The sequence below is a fragment of the Sorex fumeus genome, unplaced genomic scaffold, assembly GCF_029834395.1.
Source record: "Sorex fumeus unplaced genomic scaffold, SorFum_2.1 ptg000087l, whole genome shotgun sequence".
NCBI classification, from domain to species: Eukaryota; Metazoa; Chordata; class Mammalia; order Eulipotyphla; family Soricidae; genus Sorex; species Sorex fumeus.
The window spans coordinates 6,546,927-6,574,831 of NW_026606144.1; the positions used below are offsets into that span (position 1 = coordinate 6,546,927).

The 27,905-nt window shown below is 68.7% G+C and overlaps 1 protein-coding gene across 1 annotated transcript in view; it reads right to left on the bottom strand.

Annotated features, from left to right (window-relative positions):
- NCOR2 (nuclear receptor corepressor 2) overlaps positions 1–27,905 on the bottom strand; it is a 51,605-nt gene that overhangs the window by 3,327 nt on the left and 20,373 nt on the right. Inside the window, exons 14-43 of the mRNA XM_056131431.1 lie at positions 27,497–27,618; positions 26,896–27,068; positions 26,082–26,144; positions 19,333–19,475; positions 16,730–16,877; positions 15,298–15,345; positions 14,424–15,036; positions 11,793–11,913; positions 11,503–11,653; positions 9,488–9,640; positions 9,131–9,267; positions 8,754–8,856; positions 8,561–8,665; positions 8,357–8,460; positions 8,097–8,247; positions 7,440–7,580; positions 7,209–7,295; positions 6,790–7,085; positions 5,636–5,975; positions 4,908–5,120; positions 4,249–4,500; positions 3,893–4,042; positions 3,611–3,736; positions 3,362–3,536; positions 2,176–2,699; positions 1,219–1,368; positions 996–1,138; positions 649–842; positions 423–572; positions 87–232 (exon numbers count right to left, since the gene is read on the bottom strand). Coding sequence (XP_055987406.1) covers positions 87–232; positions 423–572; positions 649–842; positions 996–1,138; positions 1,219–1,368; positions 2,176–2,699; positions 3,362–3,536; positions 3,611–3,736; positions 3,893–4,042; positions 4,249–4,500; positions 4,908–5,120; positions 5,636–5,975; positions 6,790–7,085; positions 7,209–7,295; positions 7,440–7,580; positions 8,097–8,247; positions 8,357–8,460; positions 8,561–8,665; positions 8,754–8,856; positions 9,131–9,267; positions 9,488–9,640; positions 11,503–11,653; positions 11,793–11,913; positions 14,424–15,036; positions 15,298–15,345; positions 16,730–16,877; positions 19,333–19,475; positions 26,082–26,144; positions 26,896–27,068; positions 27,497–27,618 — 5,422 coding nt within the window. The remainder of the gene's footprint in view (positions 1–86; positions 233–422; positions 573–648; positions 843–995; positions 1,139–1,218; positions 1,369–2,175; positions 2,700–3,361; positions 3,537–3,610; positions 3,737–3,892; positions 4,043–4,248; positions 4,501–4,907; positions 5,121–5,635; positions 5,976–6,789; positions 7,086–7,208; positions 7,296–7,439; positions 7,581–8,096; positions 8,248–8,356; positions 8,461–8,560; positions 8,666–8,753; positions 8,857–9,130; positions 9,268–9,487; positions 9,641–11,502; positions 11,654–11,792; positions 11,914–14,423; positions 15,037–15,297; positions 15,346–16,729; positions 16,878–19,332; positions 19,476–26,081; positions 26,145–26,895; positions 27,069–27,496; positions 27,619–27,905) is intronic.

The following is a 27,905-nucleotide window of genomic DNA, read 5'->3' on the forward strand; positions in this document are numbered from 1 at the left end:
CGAGACAGTGAGACCCGCGGGGCCAGACTGGCCCCCGCCCAGCCTCCTGGGAGCTGCTGGGTCCCAGCGGGGAAGGCCTCACTCACTATACTCGGGCTCATTGCGGTTGTGGGTGCTCAGCTTCTTGTTGATCTCCTGCTTCTTGGACTTCACCATGGCCGAATTGCTCTCGGTCAGCTTGCTGAAGAAGGCGGGCGGCTGGCCGCTGCTGCCCGGGGACTTGGAGCCCATCCTGGGAGAGGCCAGAGATCCTAAGTCAGACGCAGGCCCAGGCCGGCCCGGACGGGGTGCCCCGTGCCCCCACAATGCTGGCCGCCATCTGTCTGTCTGGTGGCCTTCCCAGCTGTTGTTCTGTGGCCTGCTCCAGGTATCCCCATCCTGGGGCAGGGCCCACCCCCTCAGGGGCCCCCAGTGCTGCCCACCTGGGCTCGGCCTGCTCCCCATCTCGGTACAGCAGTGGGTACACGGCGCTACGGGGGTGCCCGGGCTCAGCCAGGCCCTCCGGGGGGGACACGGGCTCCATGGCGTCCTCACCAGTGCCCAGGGCGGACGTCTTGCTGGGCTCTGGGGACCTGGGTGGAGGAAGCGGGAGTCAGGGGCTGTCCCCCGTGCCCCGAGGCCACCCCGCCCCTGCAGATCTGCACCCACCTCTTGCCCCCTTCGCTGTGGGGGGAGCCGCGAGCAGGGGCGCCGTGCTCGGGGGGTGGGAGATAGAGGTCACTGGGTGGGCGGCGGAGGTCCAGGACGGGGCAGCTGGCTCCGGGGAAGGAGTAGAGGGGGGCGGGCAGGGGCGCACTGAGCTGCTGGGGGTGGTGGCGTGTGTAGTCCTGCGTGATCACCTCCTGCGGGCAGGCAGCGTTCAGCGGGCAGCCCCTCCATGCCCGCCGCCCCGCAGCTATTGTGTTTGCGGGGGGCCGGGAAGCCACGAGGCCAGACTGGGTCCCCCATCCCCCAGGACTTGGGGCTCCGCCCACCCGGCTGGGGCGGGTAGTTACACTGATGTGCTGTGCCAGAGTGACGACCCGCTGGTGGCCCTTGGCCCCGGGCGTGGGTGGCAGCAGGGAGCCGGCAGCCTGGCTCTCTGGCAGCGGCCGCAGGTGCGGGAGGTGGGTGGCCTCAGCGCTGACCTTCCCGGGGCCTGCGGGCGGGCGGGTGGCAGGAGGGTGAGCACAGCTCCCCCTGGGCCCTACCCTGGCCCCCCCAGCCCCCGGCGCCCACCTGACTGCTTGTGCCGCAGCTCGCCCGGCAGGTGGCTCTTGTCCAGCTCCTCCAGGTGCTTGGGGAGCCCCTTGTCGTGGGGGGAGCTCACGGGGCTCACAGGCTCCACCCCGTCGGGGCTGTAGCTGCCGGCACCGCCACCGTGGTAGCCTGGAGCGGGCAGCGGGGTCAGCGCGGGGCGGGGCTGGGCCGGGCCACCCTTCCTGCCCCCCAGGGCCTCCTGGGCGGGACCCGAGCCTGGGCCGATGGAGCCGCGAGGGCCGGGCAGGGGCTGCGGGTCAGCCCAGGCAGAGGGGGCTGTGGGCAGGGCAGGGAGAAAGAGGGGCTGACAGGGAGGGGAGAGGGAAGGGGGAGGGGAGGGAAGGAGACAGCCGGGTGGGTGCAGACCCTCTGGCTTTGCGGCCGCAGTGGAGGAAGTGGTGAGGTGACTCAGGGCGGGGTGCTGTCCCTGGGGGTCCGAGCCTGACAGCCCAGCAGGGGAGCAGGAACCAGACAGGAAGTGGACAGGACGCCCGTTTTTCTGGAGCTACTGGGCAGTGAGGGGCTCAGGGCTGCTCCCCCAGGCCCCAGCCCCCTGACTCACTGTGGGCGGGATCTGCCCACCCCCATCCAACCCCAGAGCCCCACCAGGCCGAGGTCCCGCTCCGACCCGGGGTGACAGGGAAAGATGAAGGCGTGGTTGAAGCCAAAGTCACAAATCCATCCATTAAAGGGATTTAAAAGAAAAAAAAAAGTGAAATCCAAAAAAAAAAAAAAAGGCAAAAAAAAAAGAAAAACTACGAAAACGATGTGGGGATGAGCGGCCCGAGGGGCTGCAGCCGGGGCCCAGAGCGTGTGACCGACGAGGTGGGTGTCGAAACAAAGACCAGAACCAACGAAAACGATGGGGCGGAAATCAAAAGCAGAGATCTGAAAATATCTTTGGGCCACAGACGGGAGGGCGGCGGCCGGGCTTACCGTCGCGCGGGGAGCCGGCGGCCGGGCCTCCTTCTCGCGGCCCCTTATCGTGCGCGATTTGACGCATGATTATTGCGTCTATGAAGGTGGCCGCCGTCAGGGTGGTCTTACCCAGAGAGCGGAGCTCCAGTTCCTGGATGGAAAAGGGTTTACTTTGAGTCTTTTCCCGGTGCGGGTCTGCGGCCGAGGCAGGCGGCGCTGGGGGCTCCGGGCTGGCGAGGTGCGGCGCGAGGCTCTTGGCGGGGGTGCGTGCGGCGGCGGGGGGCGCGGGGGGCCGCGGCTCGGGGCCCTTGCCGGGGGGCGAGGCGGGCTCCAGCCCTGGGCGTGCGGGGGCTTTGCTGAGGAAGGCGTGGCCGGGGTCCGCTCGGGCCCGCTCGGGCCGGGCCCCCCGCGGCGCCTCCTTGGCCAGCAGGACGGGCTCCGTGAGCGGGGGGTAGACCCCGTCCAGGGCGCTGCCCAGCGGGCAGTGGGCGGCAGGCGGGAATGTGGCAGCGGGGCGCACGGGCGAGGAGGTGGCGGTGGACCTGTGGGGACAGGGGGGAGGGCTGGTCACCGAGCCGCTCTCATACCTGGGAAGTGCCCTGGAGGCCAGCTGAACTCTAGGGGGTGGACAGTGTTCCCAGCCGGCCACTGGGGGGCCCCGGTGCTCACAGACAGGCCCTGAGCTGAGAGGCTGGACAGTGGGCACACACACACAAACACACACACATACACCACATGCACAGAGTTAGGAGCTGCCCAGCCGTGTGGAACCCGGGCCAGTGGGCACGTGCAGCTGCCTGCAAACAGACCAGGGGGTGGGGTGGGCAGAGACTGGGCCTTCCCGTCAGGCTGTTCCCACTCACCAGCACCTGGGAGAGGCCTGGGACCTGCCGGGGTGGGCAGACACCACCTGCTCCCTCCAGCCCCGGACCCGAGGGGGCGGGGGAGGGGGGGAATCCGTTCCGTGTTAACGCACCTCTCTGTGTCCTATCCTCTCTACGTCCCCTTGGTCCCATCTGTCCTCTGTCCTAGACCCCATGGCCTTCCGGTCTGCCCACACTGCGCTGTCTCCGACACCTCCAGCCTGGCCCCCACCCCGGCCCAGTCCCCTGGCTGTGTCTCCCCACCCTGCCCCCGCACCCCTGTCTCGCCTCAGACCATTTGGCCCCTTCCCGCCCCGCCCCGTCCCCTCCCCTGTGCCAACCTGGCCCACCTCAGGACCGTGGGCGTGCTGGGCTCCACGGAGGTGACGACGCCCTTCATGCCCGTGTTGTGCAGGACGCTGGGCCTCTGCTGCACGGCGTCCTGGGTCCGTGGAGAGATGGGCGAGTGCTGGTGGGCGTGGGAGGCGGGCCGGCTGCCGCTGCTCTGCTCCGTACCTGGGACCCGGGCCGTGTCAGGGCGCCCGAGTGGCCGTGGGCACCAGCAGGGCGGGGCGGGCGGGGGACCTTACCAGGTCTCCAGATGGGCGCATGCTCCACCGTGGTGGTGGAAGTGAGGACTGACCGCTCCCGCTCCCGCTCGCGCTCCCTCTCGGAGGATGCGGTGGCAGTCGGCTTTGCCAAGTGGGTGGGGCCTCCTGGAAGCCAAGGGGTGAGCGACTCAGCCCCAGGGGCCAGCAGGAGCCTCCACCTGTCCTCTGGCACGGAACAGAGAGAGCAAGACATCTGCCTGAGGACGCCCAGCCCTCCTGTGCCCAGAGGCAGCGTCCTCGCCCAGGGGGGTGGGTGGTTACCTGGCGAGAGTGGGGAGCTGCTGAGGCGGCTGCTGAAATGCTGGGGCGCGGTGGGCAGGTAGGCGAGGCGGTCCATGGCCGTGGCTGGCGCACCTGGCGTTGGGGGCACCAGCACGGGCAGGTGTGGCACTTGGGACAGGTCGATGATGCCTGCGGGGAGAGGCCGGGCTCTCAGGGGGGGATCGGGGGACGCTCAGCCACAGACTCGGCAACTCAGGCCCTGTCCACGTCCAACCCAGGGGCCCACGCGAGCCAAGGCACACAGACAGACGGACACACGCCGCGTGTCCCTGCGTGCACGGGGCCCCAGCACACTCCCCCCGCGGCGACGGGAGGGTCGCGGCCTGTCCACCCACCTCGGGGGCCGGTGGCGTAGTTGAGGGCCAAGGAGGACTCCCGGGGCGCCAGGCCCCGCAGCATGTCGGCACGCTGGGCCATGGCAGCGGCCGCATTATGGTGCATCTGCTGCGAGGTGATGTAGTCGTTGATGATCGTCTGCCGGTTCTCCAGCGCCGCCGTGTCAGGGTAGCCCCGGATGAGGTACGGCGGGTACAGGTGCGAGTAGGTGGGGTTGGGAGCCAGGTGCCGGGGCAGGTAATAAGCAGCGGCTGCTGGGGAGGAGCAGGTCAGGCCGCCGCCCACCGCGAACCCGGGCTGGGGGAAGGCACGGTTCCCCACACCGGGCGTGCTCGGGACTTGCTCCTGGTGGGGCTCGGGGTGGTGCTGGGGACCGAACCTGGGTCAGCCGCCGGCCAGGGTAACACCCTCCCGGCTACGCTATGGCGCCGGCCCTGGGGTGACTCTTGGGACACTTCTTTGGATCAGGCTCCCCTTATGCTGGGCACAGACGCGTAAAGGCCACACGGCCTGGGTGGCACTATGGCTTTCACGGAACTGGTAGGTCTGCAAGGAGCTCTCTGAGCCCCTGACACTCCACAGAGCCCTACAGCCCACTGTCGGGTCTCCCATCTGGCGGGAGACAACCCCCATGCCCGAAGCTGCCAGAAACAATCACCGGCATCCAAGGAGATTCCGCGGGGAATGGACGTGGGGTCGAAGGCCAGCGGGATGTGGCCGCGGTACAGGTCCACGCCCCGGAGCAGGTGCTCGTAGGGCGAGATGGGGTGCGGGTGGTGCTCAGGGACAGTGCTGTGCGGGGACTTGGCGATCTCTCGGGGGGTCGACGTCAGCTTGCGGTCCTGGGGCGCCTTGCTGGACGAGAGGCTGCCTGTGGGGCAACGGCGTCCCCTGCGTCACAGCCCTCCAAGCCAGCTTGCCTCTGCACTCATCACCCCTCATCCCCGCTTTGGACGCTGCCTGCCTGGCTTCCCCTCCCGCTTCCTTGTTCTCTCAGTCCATGAGCCCACCCAGACTTTTAGGGAGCCCCATGTGACCCGCCAAGACCCTAAGAGCTGGGGCTGACCCAGGGCTGACAGCTGGCGGGAAGCTACCAGTTCCTCGGAGCAGGGACCGAGACTGTGAAGATTCAAGCAAAAGCCAAAATGACTGGAGCCGCCCCTCCTAGCCCCGCCCACAGACCACGCCCCATATTGGACCCTAGCCCCGCCCACACGTAACATGCCCTGCCCCGCCCAGACATACCCACCCACTGGGTTCTTCCCCGCCCACCTCCCTCCCTGACCCCACCCAACCACACCACCTATTGGACCCTGGCCCCGCCCACACTGCCCATTGGATCCTGCCCGGCCCTGGCCCCGCCCACCGACAGCCAGTCCTACGCACCCTCCTGCAGGCGTGGGGTGGGCTCGCGGGTGGTCACCGGCGAGCCTCTGGGTAGGTGGGCCGTGAAGGGTGCCCCGTGGTCCTCGTAGGCCAGGGGGCTCTGGCGTGGCTTGCCCAGTTCGGGCACGATGACGGGCGCACCCCGCGTGATGGAGCCCCCGGTGCTACCCACGGTCCCGGGTCGGCCCTTGAGGCTCTCCTCGTAGCAGGCGCGCTCCAGTGCCCGCGCGTCGGCCATCACGTCCAGGGGGTGCACGGGCGGGAATGTGCGGCCCGGGCTGCCGATGATGGAGCGCACGTCGTGCTTCTTGGAGCCACTGTCGTACTTGAGCGGGGTGCCCTGGGGACAGGGGCACTGAGTTCTCCCTGCCCCAACGCCAGAGGCCCCTCCTCCCTGCAGCTGGGGGTCCCGAAGGCCCAACGTCCACCCGTGGCCTGCCTAAGCCCTGCCCACGCCACAGCAAACCCCCTCCAGCCCCGGCCGGGAACAGCAGCTGGAGGAAATGGGTCACAGCGCGCCAGGCCTGGCAGGCCGTGTCTGTTTAGGCAGACATGGGGCCTGAGTCCACTCAGGAATGTCTGGCTCCCAGCAAGAAGGGGACACGCCAGCCTTCTGGGGACTGCTGGACTCAGTCCGGCTACATCTGCCGTGCTGGGGGCAGGGCCAGAGCTGCCCAGGGCTGAGGGCAGCACAGCCGGCACTGCCTGCTCCAGGGTCCCCAAGCCAGCTCTGTCCTCTGTCACAGGGCACCCGGCCACATACGCTGCCGGGTCAGCTCCTCACCGCAAGAGCTGACCCCACCCACCGAGCCGCTGATGGGGACGGGGAGGCCATCTGGGCTGGAGGCTGCTGTGCTGTGTGACTCTGGCCAAGTCACCTGCCCTCTCTGAACCCAGTGTTTCCCAGGGACTGGGTCGGGCAGGAGAGCCAGCGAGGCATGTCGTGCCCAGCACAGCATAAGTGCCAGCCCATGAGACGGGTTTTGCCAATGAAGTCATGATTACTGATGCTTCTATCCCGCCTTGGCATTCAATGGCTCCATCTTGCAGGGCCTCAGTCTCCACAACAGGTGTGAGACCGGGAGGGGTGAAGGCACCGGGAGAGCCTGTGGTGCTCCCACCCGCACAAAAGCCAGGGGCCTCAGCGCCCCTACCTGGGTGATGGAGCCCTCCTTGAGGGGACGCGGGGCCAGAGGGAGCTCGGGCGTGCGGCGCAGCTCCTCACGCGGGATCTCGTGGATGGAGCGTCCGGCCTCCTTGACGGTAGCCACCAGGCCCTCGTGGGCCGGCTTCAGCTTCAGGGGCCCCAGGGCCTCCAGGGGTCGTGTCTTGTAGGCCTCAGCCAGGTCCCGGGGTGCCGGGGGTGGCGGCGGGGTGCCCTCGCGTTTCAGGAGCTTGGGCTCCCGCCGCAGATAGTCCTCCTGGGCCTCTACGTAGGACCGTGGGATCCCTGATGAAGGGACGGGAGGAAGGACACAGATGCTCGCCCTCACCACCCCCTCGGCACTGACAGCCCCTCAACTCAGGCCCCCGACCCAGACACCAGGGCAGGGGTGCGGGAGGCAGGCGGTACCTTGCGTGATGGAGCCGCGAATGTGGTGCTGCTCTTTGAGGTGGTGAGGGCTGTGCCGCTCGGGCGGGATGGCGCGGCCCATAAGACCTGGGTGGGGACACGGGCTGTGTCAGGAGCCAGAGCCTGGAGCCCCTCCCGGGACAGTGTCCCCGGAGCAACCTGGTGTTTCCATCCCTTTCCTGGGCCGCCCCTGGCCCCAAGCACCGGTCCCCCGGGGGCAGAAGCATTTACCTTCTATGCTGGCCGAGGACACCGCCCGGCTCACGCGACCCTCCATCATGTCATACGTGCGCTTGGGGGCGGCCGTCTCGTGGGGGGGCCCCGAGCTGCTCCTGCCGTCCTCCTTGGGGCACTGGGATACAGACATCCCACCTGGAACACACACCGCGCCGGTGACGGCCAGTCTGGGCAGTGAGTCCCTGCACACGTGTGCCCACGGGGGTGGGTGTCGCACACACGCGAGTGAGAACAGGCTAGGGCTGATTTGGGTAGGGGCGGGCGGGCCTGCGAGTGTGCGTGCATCAGCAGACACGTGCTTGGCTGCCAAGAGCAACGTGTGTTCAATGGAAGATGTGTGTGCAACCATGCACACAACAGGCGTGCCCATCACACACACGCAACCTGGTGCGTTCTGTGTGCACCGTGTGCTCCGTGTGGTCTCCCATCCCGGGGGCGGCCCCCGCTTCCCGTGCCCCCCTGCTCTGCCCGGCCCGGCATCAACGAGAAACCAAAAGGCCTACAGGGGATCATGAGTGGGGGTCCCGGTCCCCCACCCACTCGCATTCAGGGAGAGAAAACAGCTGCCGGCGGACTTGGGTGTGTGCCCACAGCCCACCAGGAACCACCCAGTCCCCCTTGCTCCCTCCAGCGCAATGCCCCCGGCCTCACCCTCGTAGGACAGCACGTGGCCCTTCTTGCCCTCGTAGATGACGTGGCCCTTGGGCAGCCCGTCGTCCCTGCTGCGGTCCAGGCGGCCGGGGCTGTCCTCGCCCAGGATCCTGGTGATGGTCCCCTTGTACAGCACGTCTGCAGGGGTGCCCTGGGGAGACGGGAGCACCCTGAGACCTGGGCGCCCTGCGCAGGGCCCCGCCCAGAGCCCAGAGGTGCCGCCCCCGCCCCCCTCACCCTGTGTCCCCCCCTCCACGTACGTGTGTGATGGAGCCGCGGTAGGTGACGGGGCTCTCGGCCGGCAGCCGTGTGCTGGGCGTCCCTTTGGTGATGCTGCCTCCCGACGCCGCGCCCAGGGAGGCCCCTGGAAGAGGCCGGCACCCAACTGAGGGCTGCAGCCCCTGCCCGCCCCCATGCCCGTGCAGAGGGCGCCCCTGCCCCTGCCGTGCCCGCCACACCCTCACCTCGCAGCACGGACGTCTCCTGGGCCGTGGGCACCCCCAGGCTCTCCGGGGGTCCGGCCTGGCCACGGGGGGACAGCTGTTCCTGCTTCACTCCGCTGAATGGCACTGGGTGTGGGCAGAACGTTGAGCCCCCCACAGAAGGAGCCACCCACCCCGGCACCAAACCCCCTGCCCCATGGGGCTGGACACTCACCCAGCTTCTTGGGGTCCATGGCCAGGGGCAGCCCGATGGCAGTGGGGCCCACAGGGGCCTTGGCGTGCTCCGAGTACGGCACGTGGAGCTGCATCGGCCCCGACTGTGGAGATAGGGGGGTCACGCGGGCCCTGACGCCCCTTCCCGAGGTTCACGCAGGGGGTCCCACCTTGAGCGCCCCTCGCAGAGAAACAGCCTGGGGTGGGCGCCCGTGTCCACAGACGGGGGCTCACCACGTGTCCGACTGCCTGCCCCAGAGGGGGAAACTGAGGCAGGGGCCAGCTAAGTGCAATGCTGTGACCGCACCCCCCCACATACCCCCTCAGGAGGTGACCAGCAGGATCTGGTCCCGACACCCCAAGCCGCAGCCCCCTCACCTGGATGAAGCCCAGGGGTCTCTCGAGGACACCGGGGTGCTTGGTGGAGGAGATGAGGGGCGGTGGGTTGGAGATGGTGGGCGGCCGCGGCAGCACTGGCCGGGCGCTGTCCTGTAGGCCCAGGGGCAGTGGAGGGCCTGCAGAGCACATGTGTCACCAGTGGCCCTGGCCAGGAGCCCCCAGGGAGGCCATAGGCACCTCGGCCCCCACCCCAGCCCCTCCCCCTGACACGCCCTCAGCTGTGGCCACCAGTGGGCCAGGCAGGACCAGCCCTTCCTGAGGCCATCCTCCTGCCCACTGTCCCCGCACTCAGCTGGCCCTGAATGTCCTTTTCGTCCACCCCTGGACGCTACTCACCGGGAGGGGCACAGGAGAAGGCCGCAGGGTCGGGGGCGTGCGGGGACACCTTGATCACCTCTCGAGGGGGCACGGGGAAGGCCAGGCCCGAGGCCCAGCACAGGGGCTCAGTGGGCAGCTTCTGGCCCTCGGCCGCCAGGAACACGGGCTTCTCTGCAGGGGAGGCGGGTCAGTGCGGGGCGACAGGGCTCACCCCCACACCCCCAACACGGCCAGCCAGCGCCCGGCTGAGCCCCAGGGCTGGGCAGCGCAAGGTGGCGTGAAACCCACCAGCTCTCACACACTGGCCATTCTGCTGGCCACCAGGCCACTCTGGCCGCAGAGCTATGGGCACCACCAGTCCTTCCCAGGACCCGCTGCCCTCGCTGGCCAGTGAGGACAGATGAGGCGGGAAGCAGAACTAGTCTCTGAGCTGGGGGGTCCCCCAGCTTGGCTACCCAGCGGACTGGAGCACATGCACCCTCCTCACACTGGGGAAACTGAGGCACAGTCATGCCTGGGTGTTCATCAGCATCCCCAGGAGTCCACACTGCGTTGTGCTCAGACCTGAGCCTCTTGAGCTAGCCATCCTCCCAGATGGGGAAGTCGAGGCTTGTGGAGGCCTGCGGCCGGTTATGGCGGGGACCGAGGCGTCCACACGCCTGGCAGCGTCCTGGGAAGGACCTGCAGACTCCGGCCCCTGTGGCAGCAGGCAGCAGGCCCTGGGACGGAGACAGCACCAAGAACGCCGAGAGCCGGGGCCCCATGGGGGCAGTGGGCAGGTCACGGCGGCCACCCAGCGATGCTCAGGGAATCACAGGATACGCTGGGGGTGGACCCCAGGTGGGCGTGTGCCCGACCAGCATCTGCCTGCTGTGCCATCACTCGGGCCCCGCCCTGTGCCACTCCGGGCCAGAGGGCAGCTGAGGACAGTCACTGGCCACAGCCACTGGTCAGACTCAGCAGGCAGAAACCCGCTCCTACACTGGCGCCCAGCTTTGGCCCCTGCAGCAGAGCCCAGCCCGGGCTCCCTGGGACGCTTCGCGGACACCCTGGGCAGGCCCTTCCCGCCTGGCACCTGTGACCTGTTCCCCCCCACAGGCCCGGAGAGCCTGAGGAGCCAGCAGGGCGGGCGGCCAGGAGTCCACGTGGCCCTGGCCACAGTCTGAGCAGGGCCAACACGGCTGTGCGGCACCAGGGGCCCAGGGCCTACAGCCTCCAAGCCCCTCGCACCCGATGGCCTGGAGCAGTTGTGGCTTCACCCTCTGCCGCCACCTGGGAGAGATCCCAAGGGCCACACGGCCTCGACATGGCATGAGCGCACGCACGGAGCATGTGCACAAAGACACGCACATACGCAGACCTGTGTGAAAACATGCACACACAAGTGCATGAACGCGCCCACACGCGCCCACATGTGCGCACACATGCCCGAGACAGCACCCCACAGGGCAGGGCCTGCAGGGGCTCCACCCCAGGAACCCCATTTCACCCCCAACACCTCCCCAGCAGCAGCAGCTCAAACTCGGGGTCCAGCGCCCCCAGGCCTGTGCCTGCCCCTTTCAGCACTGCCCCCAGGACCCACAAGACAGGGAGGCCAGGAGCCAAGTGCTCAGACCCCTGCACCATGGGCAAGCTCTGGAGGCCCCCAAAGCTGCGAGGTGACGTCTTGGCTGAAGGGGAGGGAGGGGCCAGGAGCCCAGGCAAGAGCCCCATGCAACGCCCACACGGACGCCACGATGGGTCACCTGAGAGTCCGAGCTGCCTGCCCAGCCCAGAGCACTGCCAGCCAGGCACCAGACACACACACACACACACACACACACACACACACACACACTCACCAATGCAGAGACACGCAAATACCACGTAGACACAACGACACAGACGTGTTCATTCGCACCCACCACACATGTACGTACACACATACAGACACAGCACACGCCACACAGACACACGGCTCGCACACGCATGCACGCATGTAGACCCCCAGATGCGCCCCACCTCAGCCTCCCCAGCCGGCGCTGTCTGCTCACCCTCCTTGTCTGCCAGGGGCGCAGGGCTGCCACGTGTGCCCTGAGGGCTGCCACCGGGCTGCTGGGGAGCGTCGGGGTCCGGCTGCAGGTGCTGGGCGGGCAGCGAGGCTGGGGCCGCATCTTCCCGCGAGGGCTCCTGGGTTTTAGGGGCCTGTGGAGGGTGGGGGTCAGAGTGTCTCCCAGGGGCCCGCGACCAGGGCGTCCCAGAGCTGGCTGTGCCCGGCGGCCCCCGGCCCAGTCCCCCGGGAAGACGGAGACGCCATCCCTGGCACCCTCGGGCGGACACTCACGATGGGGGGGATGGCGGCCGCCCGCTGCTTCAGCTGCTTCAGGTCCAGTGGCTTCTGGGGCGAGGCACTGGCCCTGCTGTCGCTGGCCGGGGCAAGGAGGCTGGGCCGCGGGGACAGCAGCCTGGAACAGGGACAGAGCAGGTCACAGCTGGCCTCCCCTGACTCTGGCCGTGGGCAAGGGACAATGTCCAGGAATCCAGCCCCGCCCGGAGCAGGAGGGAGGGCCCCGCTGTCCCCGCTCGGCCCCAGCTGCAGGCCACCGGTGAGGGGCTGGGGTCCCCACACAGGTACCTATCCTGCCCCTGCCCCACACCCCACGTGGTCGGTGAGAAGCGCCCAGAGGGCCTGAGACCAAACCCCTGGCCCCGGTGCGGCGTCTCGGGCAGCAGCTTTGGGGCCAGCAGAGGGCTGAGCGAGGGGCTGGAGACCGCCTACTCCACACACGGCCCCTGGGAGCTGGGTGCCTCCTGTGCCCCCTTCCTGTGGGGCTGAGAACCCTGAGAGCACACGGGCGAGGGCGGCACGGGGCGGGCACAGCGGACGTGGCCTCATGTGGCCCAGCAAGGGCCTGTCCCAAGGCATGGACACTGGAGCCTCTACCTGGAAAGGAGGGGCTTATGGGTTTTGGCTGTCCTCACACCTGCCGCTGCTCCCGTCAGGGACCCCCACTTAGAGCCTGCCGCCCTCCAGGCCACGTGCTCCCATGACCCCCCAACTGAGCTGAGCCCTGAGAGCAGCAAGGCGGGAGGGAGCAGGACCCCGGGTGTCCGGGGGGTCTAGGACCGGGCCCAGGTGCAATGGACAGAGGGTGGCACGCCCTCCGCGACAGAGCTGGCAGGCCTGACCGCGTGGCTGTGCCGGGAAAGCGGCTGCTCTCCCCGGCACTGTGCAGACGCCAGGCTCCTGCCAGGCACCGCAGGTGCACCCCGAGTTCCACCAGCCACTCCAGGAGCCAGAGTGGAAACCACCCAACTGTGCAAAGCTGGACGTGTGTGTTTGTGTGAATGGGGGGTGGTGTCCGCGAGATGGGGTGCTATGCGGTGAGCGCAGATCAACGATGAAGGGCAGGGCAGAGGTACCCCGGGCCCTGGGCAGTGGACAGGTCACTGCCCACCTGCATGGCAGGGGAAATGCCACAGACAGAAAAGCGACCTCAGACGCGCCCAGGTTTCCTGTGGGCTGCCGGGAATGTTCTGGAACAGAGCCCAAGGCTTGCACAAGCCAGCGACTGCGCTGACAGCCGGGGAATCCGGCACCTCCGTGGCCGGCGGCGTGGCCTGTGACTCAGCCGGGAGGAGACGCGTCTGCGCCCCAGAGGCCTGGTCGTGGCGCTAGCAGGACGTGGGCCCAGAGCCCGCTTGGTGGGCACAAGCCCCCACAGGTGGCCCGCAGCTGGGTGGGCTTTGGGTCGGGACGTCCAGCCATTCCCAAAGCCTCCTGGGGCCCCGAGTGCTTCGGCTCTGCTTCTGCTGGACCAGCTGGCCACGGGCAGTGCAGCATGAGACAGAGCCCCGGGGCTCCTCCTGGGGTAGGGGCCAGACCCTGGCCAACGGCTCCACCCATCCATGCCCCACGAGGAGGGGCCTGGGGACTGGAAGGGGCCTGTCCTCCTTAGGGCCAGCCCACATCTCCCACTGGGCAGGGGCTCGCCCGGGCCTGACTGCTGCGTCTCCCTGAGCCCCGGTGTAGCTGTAGGCGCTGGCCAGAGGGAGGGCTGCGGGCTGGCCCATGTCCAGCCTCAGTCTGAGGGACGAGGCCTGGTCTGGTCCTTGTCCGCCAGGGTGGGACAAGCCCGGTGTCCCGGCTCCCAGGGCAGCTCCTCAGAGCACTGTGGGACACACTGGCAGGAACTATGGCTGGAAGCCAGCGTAGCCAGGGCAGGGATGGGTCCCAGGGGGACTGCAGGCGGCCCTTCCAGCCTGGACGCCGGGAGGCCGCTTCTCAGGGGGCAGGGACTCACAGCTGCAGGAGGGAGCGTCACAAGCACTTTTCCCTGAGCAAATAGCAGCCCTACCACCTGCCAGACCCCAGCACGGGAGCAGACAACGCAGCACTAAAGGAATCCACTTGGGACATGGAGCTTTCTAGAATGAACGGAACTCGCCCAGGTGGTTCCCGTGGACACTCGAACTTGTCCCACCCGGGTCCCGGCTTGACCTCTTGAGGCGGGAGGCAGTACGACACACGCATGTGTCCAGCCAGCACGGCTGCCCCTGAGCTGGGACCGCAGCCCTGCCACCCTGAGCCGCCTCCCGCCACGGCTTCCCATGTACAGCCCGCGGTGCCCACCTTCCGGCTCGGAGCCTGCCCAGCCCCACTGCCAGCCACAGGCTCGGACCTCTTGTGGCTGCTGGACTGGTCCTTGCCTGCCCCAGGGCCTTTGCCCGCCGTGCCCACCCACCTGCGGAGAGGGGAGCTGCTCGCCAGAGACGCAGCCGTGTAGGTCTGGGCCAAGGGGGACTGGCCAGCATGTCCCACCGGGAACATAAGGTCATGGAAGAAACTTCTGTAAGCCTAAGCTGCCAGTGGCTCTCCGCCCTCCCCAACACCCGCATCAGCTCCCAGCCACCTGCGGACCCTCAAGTATCAGCCTACAGCCCCTGGCCCCGCTCCCCACTCCCCCAGTCTCACCTGTTCTTGTCCCCGCCTTCAGGCTCGTCCACCTCATCGGCGCTGCAGGTGGCACTGGAGTCGCTGTCCTGGGGGGCACCCAAAACCTTGGCCACCAGCGTTTTGCCCCCAGGCCCGCTGCCCTCCTTCTTCTCTGCCTTCAGGCCCCCCTCGGGCACGCCCTCTGAGCTGGCCTCCACACTGCCCTTGCCAGGCCCCTCCTCGGCCGCCTCCTCCAGGCTGTCGCTCTTGGCTGCGTCAGCGGTGGCTGCTTTCCGTGGCTCTTCCGTGGCGCCGGGCTCGAGCCCCGGCTCCTGCCTGGCAGGGGGCCCCTGCTCCCCTTCGGGGGCCAGCACCGCGGGGGCCGCCTCCTCCTCCTCCTTGGGCACCAGGGACGGGGGTGCGGCGGGCGAAGGGGATGCCGGAGGGGGCGTGGGCGGGCCGGCGGTGTCCAGGGCGGGAGTGGGTTCGGCGGTGGCCGGGGCGTCCTCGGGTGGCGGGGTGGGCGGCTGGGGGGGCGGTGCCGGGGTGCCGGGGGCAGCTGCGGGCCTGGGCCCGTTCTGGCCCGCGTCCTTGGTGGCCTCTGCGCGGGGGGAGGGGACGCTCTCGGTGTCCGAGCTGTTGGCAACGGCGGCTGTGGGGAGGGCGAGGACACACGGGACTGTGGGGGGCGGCCCAGGGCTCGGCTCTCCCAGCCTCAGTGTCCCCGCCTGGAAATGGGGATGGCTGCTGCCTCCCAGGGACCCGGGCTGCTGTAACGGCCAGTGAGGCGCAGGGCACCAGGACGGGGAGCTGAGCCCAGCCCTCTGCCGTGACGCCACAGCAGGGAGGAGTTGGGGACAATCGGCCGCTGAGCCGAGCACTTGAGCCACAGGGCCACGCGGCAAGCTCGTACCTGGACCGCATTCCCCGCGCGTCGCCTCGCTCCCAGCAGCGTGCAGGGCTGGAGGAGACACAAGGGTGAGAAGGGGGTCAGGGCAGCCCAGGACAGCAGGCGGGGCGCTGGCTGTGGATGCAGCCGCCTGGGGTCCATCACCCCGAGCACCACCAGGAGTGATTCCTGAGCATCGCTGGGTGTGACCCCCAAACCCAAAGGGGGCAGAGGCGGGGGGGAGGCAGATCACATCCCCCCTGCCCACAGAGCCTGGACCCAGCCCCCAGGAGCCACAGCTGCTGACCTGCGCACCTTCAGCCCTGCTGGCTCCCACCTGACTCTCAGCCCACGTCCCACACAGGGCAGAGCCAGGCCTAGCTCCTCAGTGCTGAGGGCAGAGTACCCCCAGTGACCCCCAGCATCGCCGCAGCTCTCCTCTGCAGGTATGGAAACTGAGGCACAGAATGCCCGCCCCCCGCACTCCCATCCCTGACCTCTGACTTCCTCTGCACTGGGGGTCTGCCCAGCCCTGTGGTGCAGAGTCCCTGCAGAAGCCTCACGGTGAGGGATGGCACCAGCTGCGGGGCTGCGGCCAACAGCGACCACGGCTCAGGGGCCCGTGACTGGCCCACACCTCCAGGAGGGGCATCAGCCAGTTACCACGATGGAGGACGGGAGGCACAGCCATGCTGGCTGGTGGACATGGGACCCTGGACATGGAACCCCTCTCCAACCCCTGCGCCCCTGAGATGAGCTCGGCCACACAGCCCCTGCTCAGGGGTCCCGGGCACCCCCACACTTGCTGCCCTTCCTCTCCCTGCTACAAGCCTGGACGACCCCCAGCAGGACAAAGGGGTCTACAGCTGCCCACACACACACGGGGTGACCGATGGCCCATGGGCTCAGGGTGGGGGGTTCTGGGCGAAGCTCAGGGAAGCGAGTGGTGGCGGGGATGGAGCTGGCCAGCCTGGGGTGGGGGGCAGTGCCCAGCCCTGCCCCACATGGCACAGACAGACCAGCTGGCGGCAGTGATGGGGACTCCCACTGTCTAGCACAGGCGGCAGGAAAGAAGCCCAGCCACGTGCCAGAGGGGAGACGGGCCAGTGACCAAGAACCTGAGCCCAGGGGAGTGTCACCGGACGGAGGCAGCGCAGACCCAGGAGGGTTCGAGGAGCCAACACTCACAGCCCCCAGGCTCGAGGCCTGTCCCCGAGGGGGCAGCAAACCAGGGAGCACCGTGACCGGTGAGGCTGCCCACTGTCCCTGCCACCAGCAAAACGAACACCGGCACCGTCACCTCGTCACCCCCACCGGCACCGGCACCTCCATCACTGGCACCCCCCTTCACCCCCCTGCCCGCGGTGGTCCCCACCCCACCCTGTGCCCCCCACTCTGTCCCGAGGCTCGGGCACTGCCAGCACAGCAGCCTGGGTCTGCCGTGCCCTGTGCTCACCGTCGGCCTCCTCGGCCATCTCCTCCTCATTCCCGCTGGCGCCCGAGGCCTCCATCTCCTCCTCCTCCACCACCGGCGGGAAGGCGGCCTCCTCGTTGCTGCCCCCCGGGGTTTTCTTCTTCTTCCTGCGCGCGTTCCTCTCCTTCTCCTGTGGGAGGGCGGGTGCGGTCAGGGTCTCCTCCATGCCTGAGAAGTTGCTCTGGACGGGGCCGGCTGTGCCACGCCCAGCTTCCCCGCACACCCGGCAGTCCTGGGGGCTGGACCTGGCCTCTCCCTGCCCAGGGGACACAGCAGCCCACCACGGCTTCCCTGCTGGGCGGGCAGTGGCTCAGGACTGGAGTTCCAGCAGAGTCAGGGCGAGCCGGGACCAAGGAGACCGGGACTCCAGGGGGTAGGCCGCAGCCCCAAAGCCAGAGGAGATGTGGCCGGGCAGCCCGGGGAATCCGCTGTGGGGGTGCATATCAGCTGCTGGCAGGCCCCAGCTGGGGGGGGTTCCCCTTCCCACCCTGATCACAAGAGCGAGCCTGCCTGCCCAGTCTGCTCCCGGCACCCGGGGACCCAGGGAAGGGAAGTATGGCTTCCCGTACCGCCGTCTTCCTAAGCAATCTGGGGTCCTGGTTCTGCCGCTCAAACACGCATGGGGGGGGGTGGCGGCAGGAGGCATGTGGGGTCCCCGGCTCCGGCTCCACCCCGCCTCAGTCTGTCCGAGCCCCTTCCCAGGGCTGACTGGGCTCTCGTGGGGGGGGGGGGGACTCAGGCCAAATGTCCCTGCTCCCCCCTCCCCACACCCCAGCCCGGCACACCCACTCCCAGTCACACCCAGGGTCCTGTTTGAGGCTGACCCCGGGTGACGACCACCGTAGGCCAGGGCAGCATGGGCGAGGGCGGGCGCTTGGTGCCGGCTCCCCCCGGGGAGGCAATGGCAGGGCCCAGGAGCCGCCCATGTGGCACGTCCAGGCCGGCCGGGCAGACGGGCACAGGGAGCTGAACGCCTAGTGGGGAGCGAGGGCGACCTTTGGCTGCAGGAGGCGCGGGAGCGCCCCGGAAGACACAGACGCCAAGCCTCACGTCACCCCCCACCCCAGTTCCTGCGCCCGCTTACTGGTCAGGACGGTTTCACGCCGCACCTCGGCGAGACAAGTCCACCTTGCACCGCCCTGGGCCTCACAAGGCTCAGTCTGCACCCCTCCGTCCAGCCTCACCTGCCTTCCCGGGCCCTGCTGACCCCCTCCCTGGCTGTCCCCCACCCCTACCCCCGGCCCGGCCTCCCCACACTTGTGGGCATGCAGGGGCCGAGTGTCCACAGGGCCAGTTGCTGCCCAGGACCTGCTGCTGCCCACATGAGGGAGCCTACTGACCCATAGAGCCTGGGAGGGACCCCAGGACCCCCTCACAGAGGACAGGCAAACAGGCTGCCCCTGGCTGGGCCCCACGTCCAGGCACCTGAAGGGTCAGGCACGGGCCCAATGACCCGCCGGTGCCTCGACAGTTGGCCCCTCCCGGCTGCGTGCGTGGCCCCGAGAACAGGCAGCCGCCGCTGCACTGGACCTGTGGGGCCCTAAGTGACCCCCGGTTCAGAACTGAGCAGGGGCGCGACGCTGCTCTGAGCCCAAGACCCCAGTCCAGGCCCCGCCCAGCCCATGCTGTCCACCAAACTGGGTCTCTGGCCCGTCAACCCATGCTCAAGTTTTGGGGTCCCTGGGGACTGGCAGAGTCGGCAGAGAGCTGCCTGCAGCCTGGCAGCGTGGCATGGCTGCTTCCGGGGACACAAGTGATGGGGGACAGGAAGTGAGCTCCGTGCTGAGCCAGGCTCAGCCCCCAGGGCTCCCCCAGCTGCTCAGGCAGGTAGGCAGTGCCACGCTCCAGTTCCGGTCTGCGTCTGGGGTGATGGGACTTCAGTCTCAACCAGGGGGTCAGGAGGATCCCAGGACTGCCCCCACTGTGGTCTGACCCTGCTCCACTATCCTGACGGAAGCCATGGGGGTAGGCGGGTAGGGGGAGAAGAGTGGGTCCCCCCCTTATTCCGCACCCCTGCATCACTGAGACCTACAACCAGTGACAGCCGGGGAGGGGGCGGACCCCAAGCACCTGCTGGGGCCTGGGCGAGCGAGGGGGCAGGCGTCCTTCCGCCCAGTCCTGGCTGAGCAGAGATGAGGGGAGAGAGCAGGTGAGAGTCAGGGAGGGAGGAGGAGAGAGAGAGGGAAGTTGTGTGTGTGTGTGTGTGTGTGTGTGTGTGTGTGGCGTAGGAAAGAGCGAGACATGGAGAGCGAGCAAACACACAGCAGCCGAGGCAGGGAGTCAAAGCGGAGGTCACTCGGGGTTCGTGTGCCTGGCCCAAGGGGCACATGTCAGACCCTGTCAGTTCCCGTAGGAACCTCTGGAACATGTCAGGGGCATGGCGGGGGGGAGGGAGTATGTCAGGATGTGCTGGGACATGGCAGGGACGTGGCCAGAACGTGGTGAGAACTCAGTGGGGACACGGCAAGGATGTGGCTGGGACGTGGCTGGGACATGGTGAGAACTCACTGGGGACATGGCAGGAACGTGGCAGGGATATAGTGGGGACTCCGTGGGCATGTGGCGGCAACGTGGCGGAGACTCACCATTTTGAGTTTGTGCTGCTGCAGGATCTCGTCGAGGTTCTGCCTCTTCTTGTAGTTGAAGTAGAAGTTCTTACACTGAGACACGGTCTTGGAGCCCACCATGCGGGCGATGGCCGACCAGTTGCGGCCGTGTTCCAGGAGGCCTGGTGCAGGCAGAGGCCAGCGGTCAGAGGGGATGGTGCCACAGCCCTGGGGGAGGGCACCAGGCTGGACGGGGGTCTCCTCCCCCGGTGGGAGAGGTCACTCGGGGTCACCATCACACTCCTGGGCACCCTCGGGGGGGGGGGCTCAGAGACCAGGCTGTCCAAGTACCCGCAGGGAAGGAGGGGACACGGCGGGTACCGGGTGTGGGGGAGGGGCCCAAAGCCACCGTGGGAACGAAACTGGCCAGATTTGGGGCCCAACAGGTGTGCTAGGGGCTGCAACCCGCTGCGCTCCCCCGGCCCCACGCACTCCACCTTCTTCCAGATGCCGGACGTGGAACCCCCCCCCAGAGCCCCGGCCCCCCGCCACATCTGTGCGCGCATGGTGGCCCCAGGCCCCAGCCCACACCAGGGTGTGCCCGGGCCGAGGTTCTGGGGACTACAGGGTGGGGGCACTCACCACCCCTGACCCCGGCCAAGCCCTGAGCAGGAGGGACAGGCATGGGGGCGTGGGTACCGGACGCACCGTGGCCGGGTCAACTCACACCCGCCATGGAACTTGGTGGACAGAGTGGCCTGTGGTGGCCACGAGGCCAGCGAGGAGCCTTCCCATCGCGCGCCCCCCCCACCTCCAGAGGGAGGCCAACACCCGAGGCCCAGGCTGGCCCAGGGTCCGCTCCCCGGGCAGCCCGGCCACCTGCTCCCTGCATCAGCCACGTGGCTGCCGAGGTTCCTCAAGGACAGGCGTGCGGGAGGGCCGGGCCGTGGGAGCCAGTGTAACCTAGCCCCTGACCTTTCCTCCGCCCGCACCCAGCAGCTGCCACTCCCGGCCGGAGGGCGGCGGGGACGCACGCTTATTTGTTTCTCCGCGGGGCCAAGAGCGCCTGGCAAAGCCTGCGCAGGCCGGAACCCGGGGGGCGGGGGGCAGGGGAGCGAAAGTCGGGGGGGCCCAAGCCCCTGGACGCACACCCCACCCCGTGGACTGGACCGTGGTTCTGCGTCCAGCTGGCGCCTGGGGCGCGTCAGCCCCACAGAGGGGGCAGAGGGCAGGGCAGGGTGGGGCTGTGGGGTCGCCGGCCCCTCCCCGAGCAGGGAGCAGGAGGTGGGCTCGGCCAGTCCTGCGTGAGCGCCCTGGGCTGGCACGCGGCCGGCTCTGGCTCCTGTTCCAGGAATTGCATCCCAAGGGTGCCAGCCCGAGACACTTCAAACACCACCGCCGGCCGGGTGCCCGCAGCGCCAAGTGCACAGAAGCCCCTGGCAGGGACCCCCCAACCCGACAGGCGGTGGGGACAGGCCCCACACAGACCCAGGCCCTGCCCTGCTCCGCGGGGGTGGGAGACAAGCAAGCGGAAAGGCAGAGACGGGCCCCGGGGACAAGGGGGGGACCCCCAAGTCCCCCCCCACGCGGCCGTCCTGTCCCCCCCAGTCCCTTCCCGGGGAGACTCACATCCTCTCATCTGCGTCTCCCCCTCGGCCAAGTTTTCCGGAAACATCGCCCGGGAGGATGCTCCGGGGAGCGGCGGGTGGCGGGGGCGGGCGGGCACCGCAGGCCGCTGCGAGGCTCTGGCGTCTGCTCTGCTCGCCTCGCTCGCTCACATCCTCCGTCCCTCCAGGCGGGGAGCGGGGGAGGCGGGGGCTGCTCCCGGGAGGGCGGGACGGCTCGGCTAGGCGGCCAGGCTGCGCCTCCTCCGCCTCCTCCCGCCTCCGCGGCTGCTGTCCACCGGCGGCGCTGGCCCCCCCCGACCCCCCCCCCGCGGCTGTGCTGGCAAGCCGCGAGGAGGTGCCCTTCACAGCAGGGGCGGTCCCCGCGGGGAGCTGTCAGTTGTGAGGACGGGGCCAGTGCCAGGTGTCACCAATACATGAGCCTGCGGCTCCTGGCACCGACATACCCGCTGTGGGCGGGCGAACGGCTGGCCGGGCGCCCCCGGGCCCCCCCCCCGACCCCAGACACCCCTGTCCCGTTCCCACCCCCCGCCGGCAGACCCCACAGAGCCTAGCCTCCGGGGCAGGGTCCGGGTCGGGAGCCGCCTGACCCGGAGCGAGCGCGCAGGACTGAATGTGACCTCCAGACGCGGCTGGCAGCGGGCGGGAGGGTGGCAGCAGCCCAGGTTCGGAAGGGGCGGGCCGCGGGGCTGCTCCCCTCCCTCCAGCCGCGGCGTCAGCAGCAGTGAGAGCAGACGAGGGCTCAGGAAAACAGCGCCCGCGAGCGAGCGAGCAAGCGGCTCCTTCCGCTGCCACCGCCGGCCCCCCACTGCGCCGGCTGGGCCGCCAGGCCCCAGGGGTGTCCTTGGCGGCCCGGGTGGGGCCGGCGGGGAGGGGGGTTCTGGGAGGGGGCACTGGGGGATTCTGACAGCTCCCGCTGCCCACAGGCAGGACCGTGACCCGTTCCCAGCAGGGCCCTGGGCCAGCGGCCAGCACCCCTTCCTTCCTCCCCAGAGGGCATCCCTGGCCGCGGTGCACCTGTCATGCCAGCCCACTGCCCACGGGGTTGAAAGTTAACAGTGCTGAACTTCGGAGCGCCGCCCGGGTCAGTATCAGGGCTCCGACCGGGGTCGCCGACCCGCCGGCCCGCTCCCCAGCCTGTCTGGGTGGCCTCCCGCGTCTGCCCTGCACCTACACAGCCGCTGCCCACCACCCGGCCCCAGACCTCAGCCATCCAAGGCAGCAGCCCTTCCCGACGCTGCCCACGGGGCTCAAGGCTCCCAGCGCCCTCACTCCCTGCTCTGCGCCCACACCGGGGGGCTGTGCGGGGGACCCCGCGACGGGCAACATGCCCCACACCTCCATCTCGGGCCTGGGGTCACCTCCTAGGGGTCCTGGGACGAGGGGGCTGGCACTTCTGAGGCCGCCTCCTCTGGCGTTCGGGGCCACACTCACCCACACCCTTCAGGGCGCCCAGACACCAGACTCTGTCCAATGCCCTGTGGTCAGCACGCCAGACCCCACTTCCAATTTCCCAGGAAGGGGTTTCGTTCGGCGTCGCGCAGGAACTGGGAAGTGAAACTGACTGAGACAGGAAGTCAAGCCGGGGGTCTGAGACTCGGCAGGAGGGGCCCCTAAAAGGCAGCCCGCTCGATGCGCTGACAGCTGGTCCCTGCCACCTCCAGGGAGCCCAGGGAAGCCTGGGGGTACCCGAAAGGCCACTCCAGCACCCGTCTGCAGCGGGCGCCACTGTGGTTCTCTGGGGACTGGAGCGGCCCCCGCCCGGTCTCTGAGGACTGGTCTCTTCTGTGACAGGCCTGGGCACACGGGGGCAGCTGCCACTGCCCAGGAGGACCCGCTGGTGACATAGGGATCTCTGCCCAGACACTCAGCCTCTCGCTCGGCCCCGAGCCAGGCCAGGGGCCACAGGACTGGGCCTGCTCTGGCTGAGCTGCAGCAAAGAGAAAGGCTCCTGCAGGGACAGGCGGGCGCCTCAGACCTCAGTTCCCCTCTGCAGAGCTTACAGGTGTGCCTGTGTGAGCACCCGTGTGCTGATGTGCTTGCGAGTATACACGCACCCGTATGTGTACATCTGTGCACACAAGGGGGTATGCATACCTGTGTGCACATGTGTATCTGCCTGTATAGTTGTGTATGCGCAGGAGCAGTTTCGTGCGTGCATGCACACACGTGTGCACATGTGACCTGGATGCATGCCCACATATGAGTAGGCCTCTCCATGCAAACACGTGTATGTGAACCTGTATGCATGCACGTACGTGTGACTATACACATGTGTGTACATGTAAGCCTGTGTGCAGCGGGGCCACAGACCTTGCTCCTGCCACCACTTCCTGGTCGGTCTGGAGAACCAGGACTCGGTTTTTCCTCAGAACATGCCAGAAGGGCCTCGGGGTCCCCACCCGGGCCCGGGGCGGCCCTGCCCGCAGCCCGGCAACCTCTCCCTCACGCCCACCCGCGGGAGCCTGTGGGCCGGGGCCCAGAGCAGGGTCCTCCTGCCCCACCCGCCAGACTCGGCGGCCAGGAGGCAGCTGGCAGTGCGTACCTGGGCGCGTCCCAGCCCGGCCTGGGGACGGGGCGGACCTGCCCCCTCCACAGCTGGCGCTCGGCCGCCCGAGGAAGCCTCCAGCAGCAACCGGGCCTCCCGCTCGGCTGGGGCAAGGCTCAAGCTGGGCCAGGCTGACCTTTCCCAGGGGAACCAGCCTGGCCTGCCCTCCTGCCCAGAGTGGCCCCGTGCCAGCTCCCTGGAGCTGCCCAGTTCCTGGGAGGCTGGTTCTGCACATGCCCAGTCCCCCTGCGGGCGAGTCCAGGCCAGGCAGCCACACTGGCGGATACGGAAAGGGATGGAGGGCGGGCGGGCTGGGACCGAGGGTCCCTGTCCTGTCCCATAGCCATCCCCCTCCTCACTGACCACACTGCTGCCCACAGGCCTCCAGTGCTGGCCTCGCCCCGCCCCACCGGCAGGGTCATCTCGGCAGCTCCGCTGACCTCTGTGGGCGAGTGTCCTAGTCTGACCAGCACCCCTGCACACTCCAGAGCTGGGGTCGCCTCAGGGTGCCGGGACGTGCCCCCGAGGGGTCAGCCAGCTGCGTGCCCAGGGGCTGCGGACGGGCAGACACCCAGGGCCACAGAACTGCCACTGCTGGGTAGACCATTCCCCGGCCTGGGGTCCCCAGTTGGGTGCTGCTGCTCGGGAGGGCGCCAGCAGGCCTCGAACCTGGGAAGCAAAGGCTCTCTGGAGAGGAGTAAGGACATGTAGGACACGGTGTATACAGGGAACAGGGCGCACACGTGGAAACAGTGTACATGTGGGATGAGGCGTGTGTGTGTGTGTGTATATGGGACAGCGAGTATATGCAGGACAATGTGCACACAGGACTGCGTGGACGTGGGACATGGGACAGCACGTACGTGTGAGACAGCGTGTCCATGTACAGTATGGACACAGGACAGTGCCCTCAGCCCCCAGTAACGCCCATGGGCATACCGAGAGGAGGAGGGAAGAAAGCAGGGCAGGGGCAGGCAAGGAAGCTGGGGCCACTCCCTGGGCTCCTGTCCACTGCCACGCCTGCCCCGGGAAGGACATGGACAGCATCCCCAATCTCCCTACCCGACTCTCAGACGTTACAGGTGCCGTGAGCAGAGATGGATGGAGAGCTGACCCTTCCCCCCCGCCTAAGACCGGGGCAGGAGGCTGAGCCCAGCTCCACTTCGGGCCAAGGACACATCCCAACTGCCGCATCTCAGAGTGGTGGCAGCACCCTTAGGAAACCACTACTGTGGGGACCCCCTAACTCCACATTCTGATGGGAGAAAGGAGGCACAGAGGGGTCGGTGCACCTGCCCGAGGCCACACGGCAAAAAGGCTGGTGAGGGCTGAAGCGCTAGTACAGCAGGGAGGGTGCTTGCCTGCACGCGGCTGGCTGGGTTTGACCGCCAGCAATCTCGGTCCCCGAGCCCGGCAGGAGTGGGCCCTGCACACAGAGCCAAGAGGAAGCCCTGGGCACCGCAAGGCGTGGCCCCCAAAACAACCAACCAGGCCGGCAGCCAAGGTTGGTGTCTGGCCTCTGCCCCCGGGCCTGCCACCAGGAACACAGCGGCTGCCTCAGGCACAGCCGGTTCCTGCGTCCCTCCCTGGGCTTGTGGAGGCTGGGCTGGGCCCCCGAACCCTGCCCGCGCCACCGCCTGCTGAGATGCGCCCGCAGCTCGAGCTGCACCTGCCTCCCGCCCCCTCCTGCCCCGCCGGGAACATCGGCTGCCGCCCTGAGCGGTAATTGTCCAGATTGCTGTAATTCACGGTGGCCGAGCGCGCAGCCCTCATCACATTAGCACAAATGTCACTGAGCAGGGCCCCAGCACGCAGGCAGCCAGGGCCCCTCGAGCAGCCGGCTCCATCCGTGGGCAGGCCCCGATGAGCTCACCGCCGCGCCAAGGACCAACCTTGAGACAGTGGGCACGCGGCCGGCGCGGCTGGTGACTCATTCCCCGCCATGTCCTGTCCCCCCTGCAGCCCCCCACTGTCCTTCTCTGAGGGACAAAAGGCCAGCCGCCAACTCCAGTCCCCAGGCAGCAGGAACGGCTCCAGAAAAGGGTCGTCGCTGTGGTGACAGGCCAGAGGGGAGTGGAGACTGTGGGCTCTTTGCCCTGCTTCTCAGACACACAACACACACACACACAGAGTCCTCAGGCATCCAGTCCCAAGCCATGGGGAACACACACACACACACACACACACACACACACACACACACACGGCCCCCAGGCATCCAGCCCCAAGCCATTGGGGAAGATACTTTCGGGGACGCTCAAGGACCCGTCCTGTCCGAGTCCAACAGGAGGGGAGAACCCGCTTCCCACATAGTCACAGTGAGACCTCAAGGCGACGTTGGGGAGACAACAGTCCCCACAGGCCCCTGCAGAAGGCCAGGTTCCAGGGGCTCATCGGGGGTCTCTGAGCTGCCCCCTCCACGGGGAACGGACGGAAAGGGCCACTTCCTAGGCACAGGGGGCGGGGGGAGGGGCGCAGCAGCCCCCCACACCCGATCTCTGCGTGACAGCCCCGGGCCAAAGGGACCAGCTCGATCTCCCTGCAGAGCAGCTGTCCTGGGGGACAGCCCAGCCCTGTGGTCCATGTGGACGCAGGCGCAGCCCCGGCCCGCTCACCTTTCTTGGCGGTCTCCATCTCCTCCTCGGTCCAGCGCGAGCTCTCGTTCAGCTCCATGGAGGCTGCAGGCGGGAACATCGCATCTGCTCTCAGCCCCCCGCAGGGGCGCACGGCAGGCCCGGCGACATAGCAGGGGCGTCCCCCAGGCACCCGGTGGAGGCCCCAGTGCCGAGGGTGACCGGCACCCGGCACCCCATCGCCCACAGGGGCCCAACACATAAGGGACCCCGACTCTCCCTGCGTATCTCCGGAGCTCGAGGGGGTTGTGCTGCCCAACCCCACCCTGCAAGCTGCTCAGGGCCATGAGCGCAGCCCGGCTGCAGCGCCGGGAGCAGGGGCACAGGCGTGAGTCCGGCTGACCATGGAGGAAGGTTCTAGAAGGAACAGCTCCAGCGGGAGGAAAGAGATCCCCACTCTGGGGGCAGGTGCTGCTGCAGGTCTCTGGGAGCTCTGAGCAGGGGGAGGGGAGGCGCGGGGAGGAAGGGGGCATTGGCCACCCCACAGCTCAGCCCCCAGGCCCCACGTGGGCCAATAGCCAGGACGGCGCCAAGGACAGAGGCTGCCGCCGCCCCCTGGTGTCTAACTCAGGAACTGCACCACGCAGTGTTGTGGAAGGAGGGGAGCACTTGGGGCCGAGTCCCCACTGTGCAGGGGAAATTGAGACCCCTCCCTGGAAGAGGAGGCAGTTGAAGCCCAGATTCCTCCCGAGGCAGGGGAGTGTGTGCGGGGAGGGCAATGACCACTCGGCGCGAGCTTTCCCGCAGACGGAAGCTGAGCTGGAGCGTGACCTGCCCATGCAAGACGGCCACTCACCGAGCTCGGCGCTGTGCTGCGGCGCGACCGTCTCCTCGCCGTGGGCCTCGCTGGCCATGGAGCGGGTGATGCGGCCTTTGCGCCGGCCCTGGCTGTTGGCGGTCTTGCGGCCCTTGGAGGCCACGGCCTCCTTCTCGTCATTGTCCTCGCCAGAGGTGTCATCAGCCTTCTCCCTGTGAGCCGGGGGATACGCTGGTCTCTGGGGAGCGCAGGGGCCGCTCCCGGGGCCCACCATGCCCTGGGGGTCTTCCCGGAGCCCCTGCTGGCCACCAGCAGGCTGGCCAGGCCAGGTGGCCTCGGGCGCTGACTCAGACACCGCAGTGATGGGCTGACGATGCCCTGGGCAGTAAGGGAGGCCCACAGGCCCCTGCAGGTCCACCTGCGCGCCCTGTCCTTCCCAGCCCCCAGGGACAGGAGGGGGAGCCGAGACGCCCCAAGGCTACGTCCTGGCTGGGGAGAGCGGCCCCAAGGGCCCCGGGGTGGACCCCCACGCAGCGGCAGACCGGCCCCCCAGTGCCTCCCCACAGCGCCCCCACCTGGCACCCAGCCTCCCCAGTGCTCCCCCCCACGTCCCCCACCCCCGCAATGTGCCCGCCCCTACTTGTTCAGCTCCTCCTTGTCGTTGTCGGGCTCGGGCTTCTCCTCCTCCTTCTCGGCCTCGCGCTCCTTCTCCTTCTCCTCCTTCTCCTCCTGGCTGCTCCGGGGCATCTGCTGCTGCTGCTGCTGCTGCTGCTGCTGCTGCTGCTGCCAGGGCGGGGCACACAGGGGCGGTCGGCACCTGGGCTGAGCCGGCCTGAGCCCCGGGGTCTGCAGGGCCCGTGGGAGTGGGGTGCGGCTGGCCTGCCGCGGCGGGGGCCCTCGCTGAGCCCTGCGTCTCCCGGGGAAGCCGGGGCGCAGCAGGCCTGGGGCAGGACGGGCCAATCCGGGCAGGGCTGCAGGACGCGGCGTCAGGCCGGAGCCCCGAGGGGGTGCTGGCCAGCCTCGGGCGAACGCGGTGAGCAGGTTGGGGA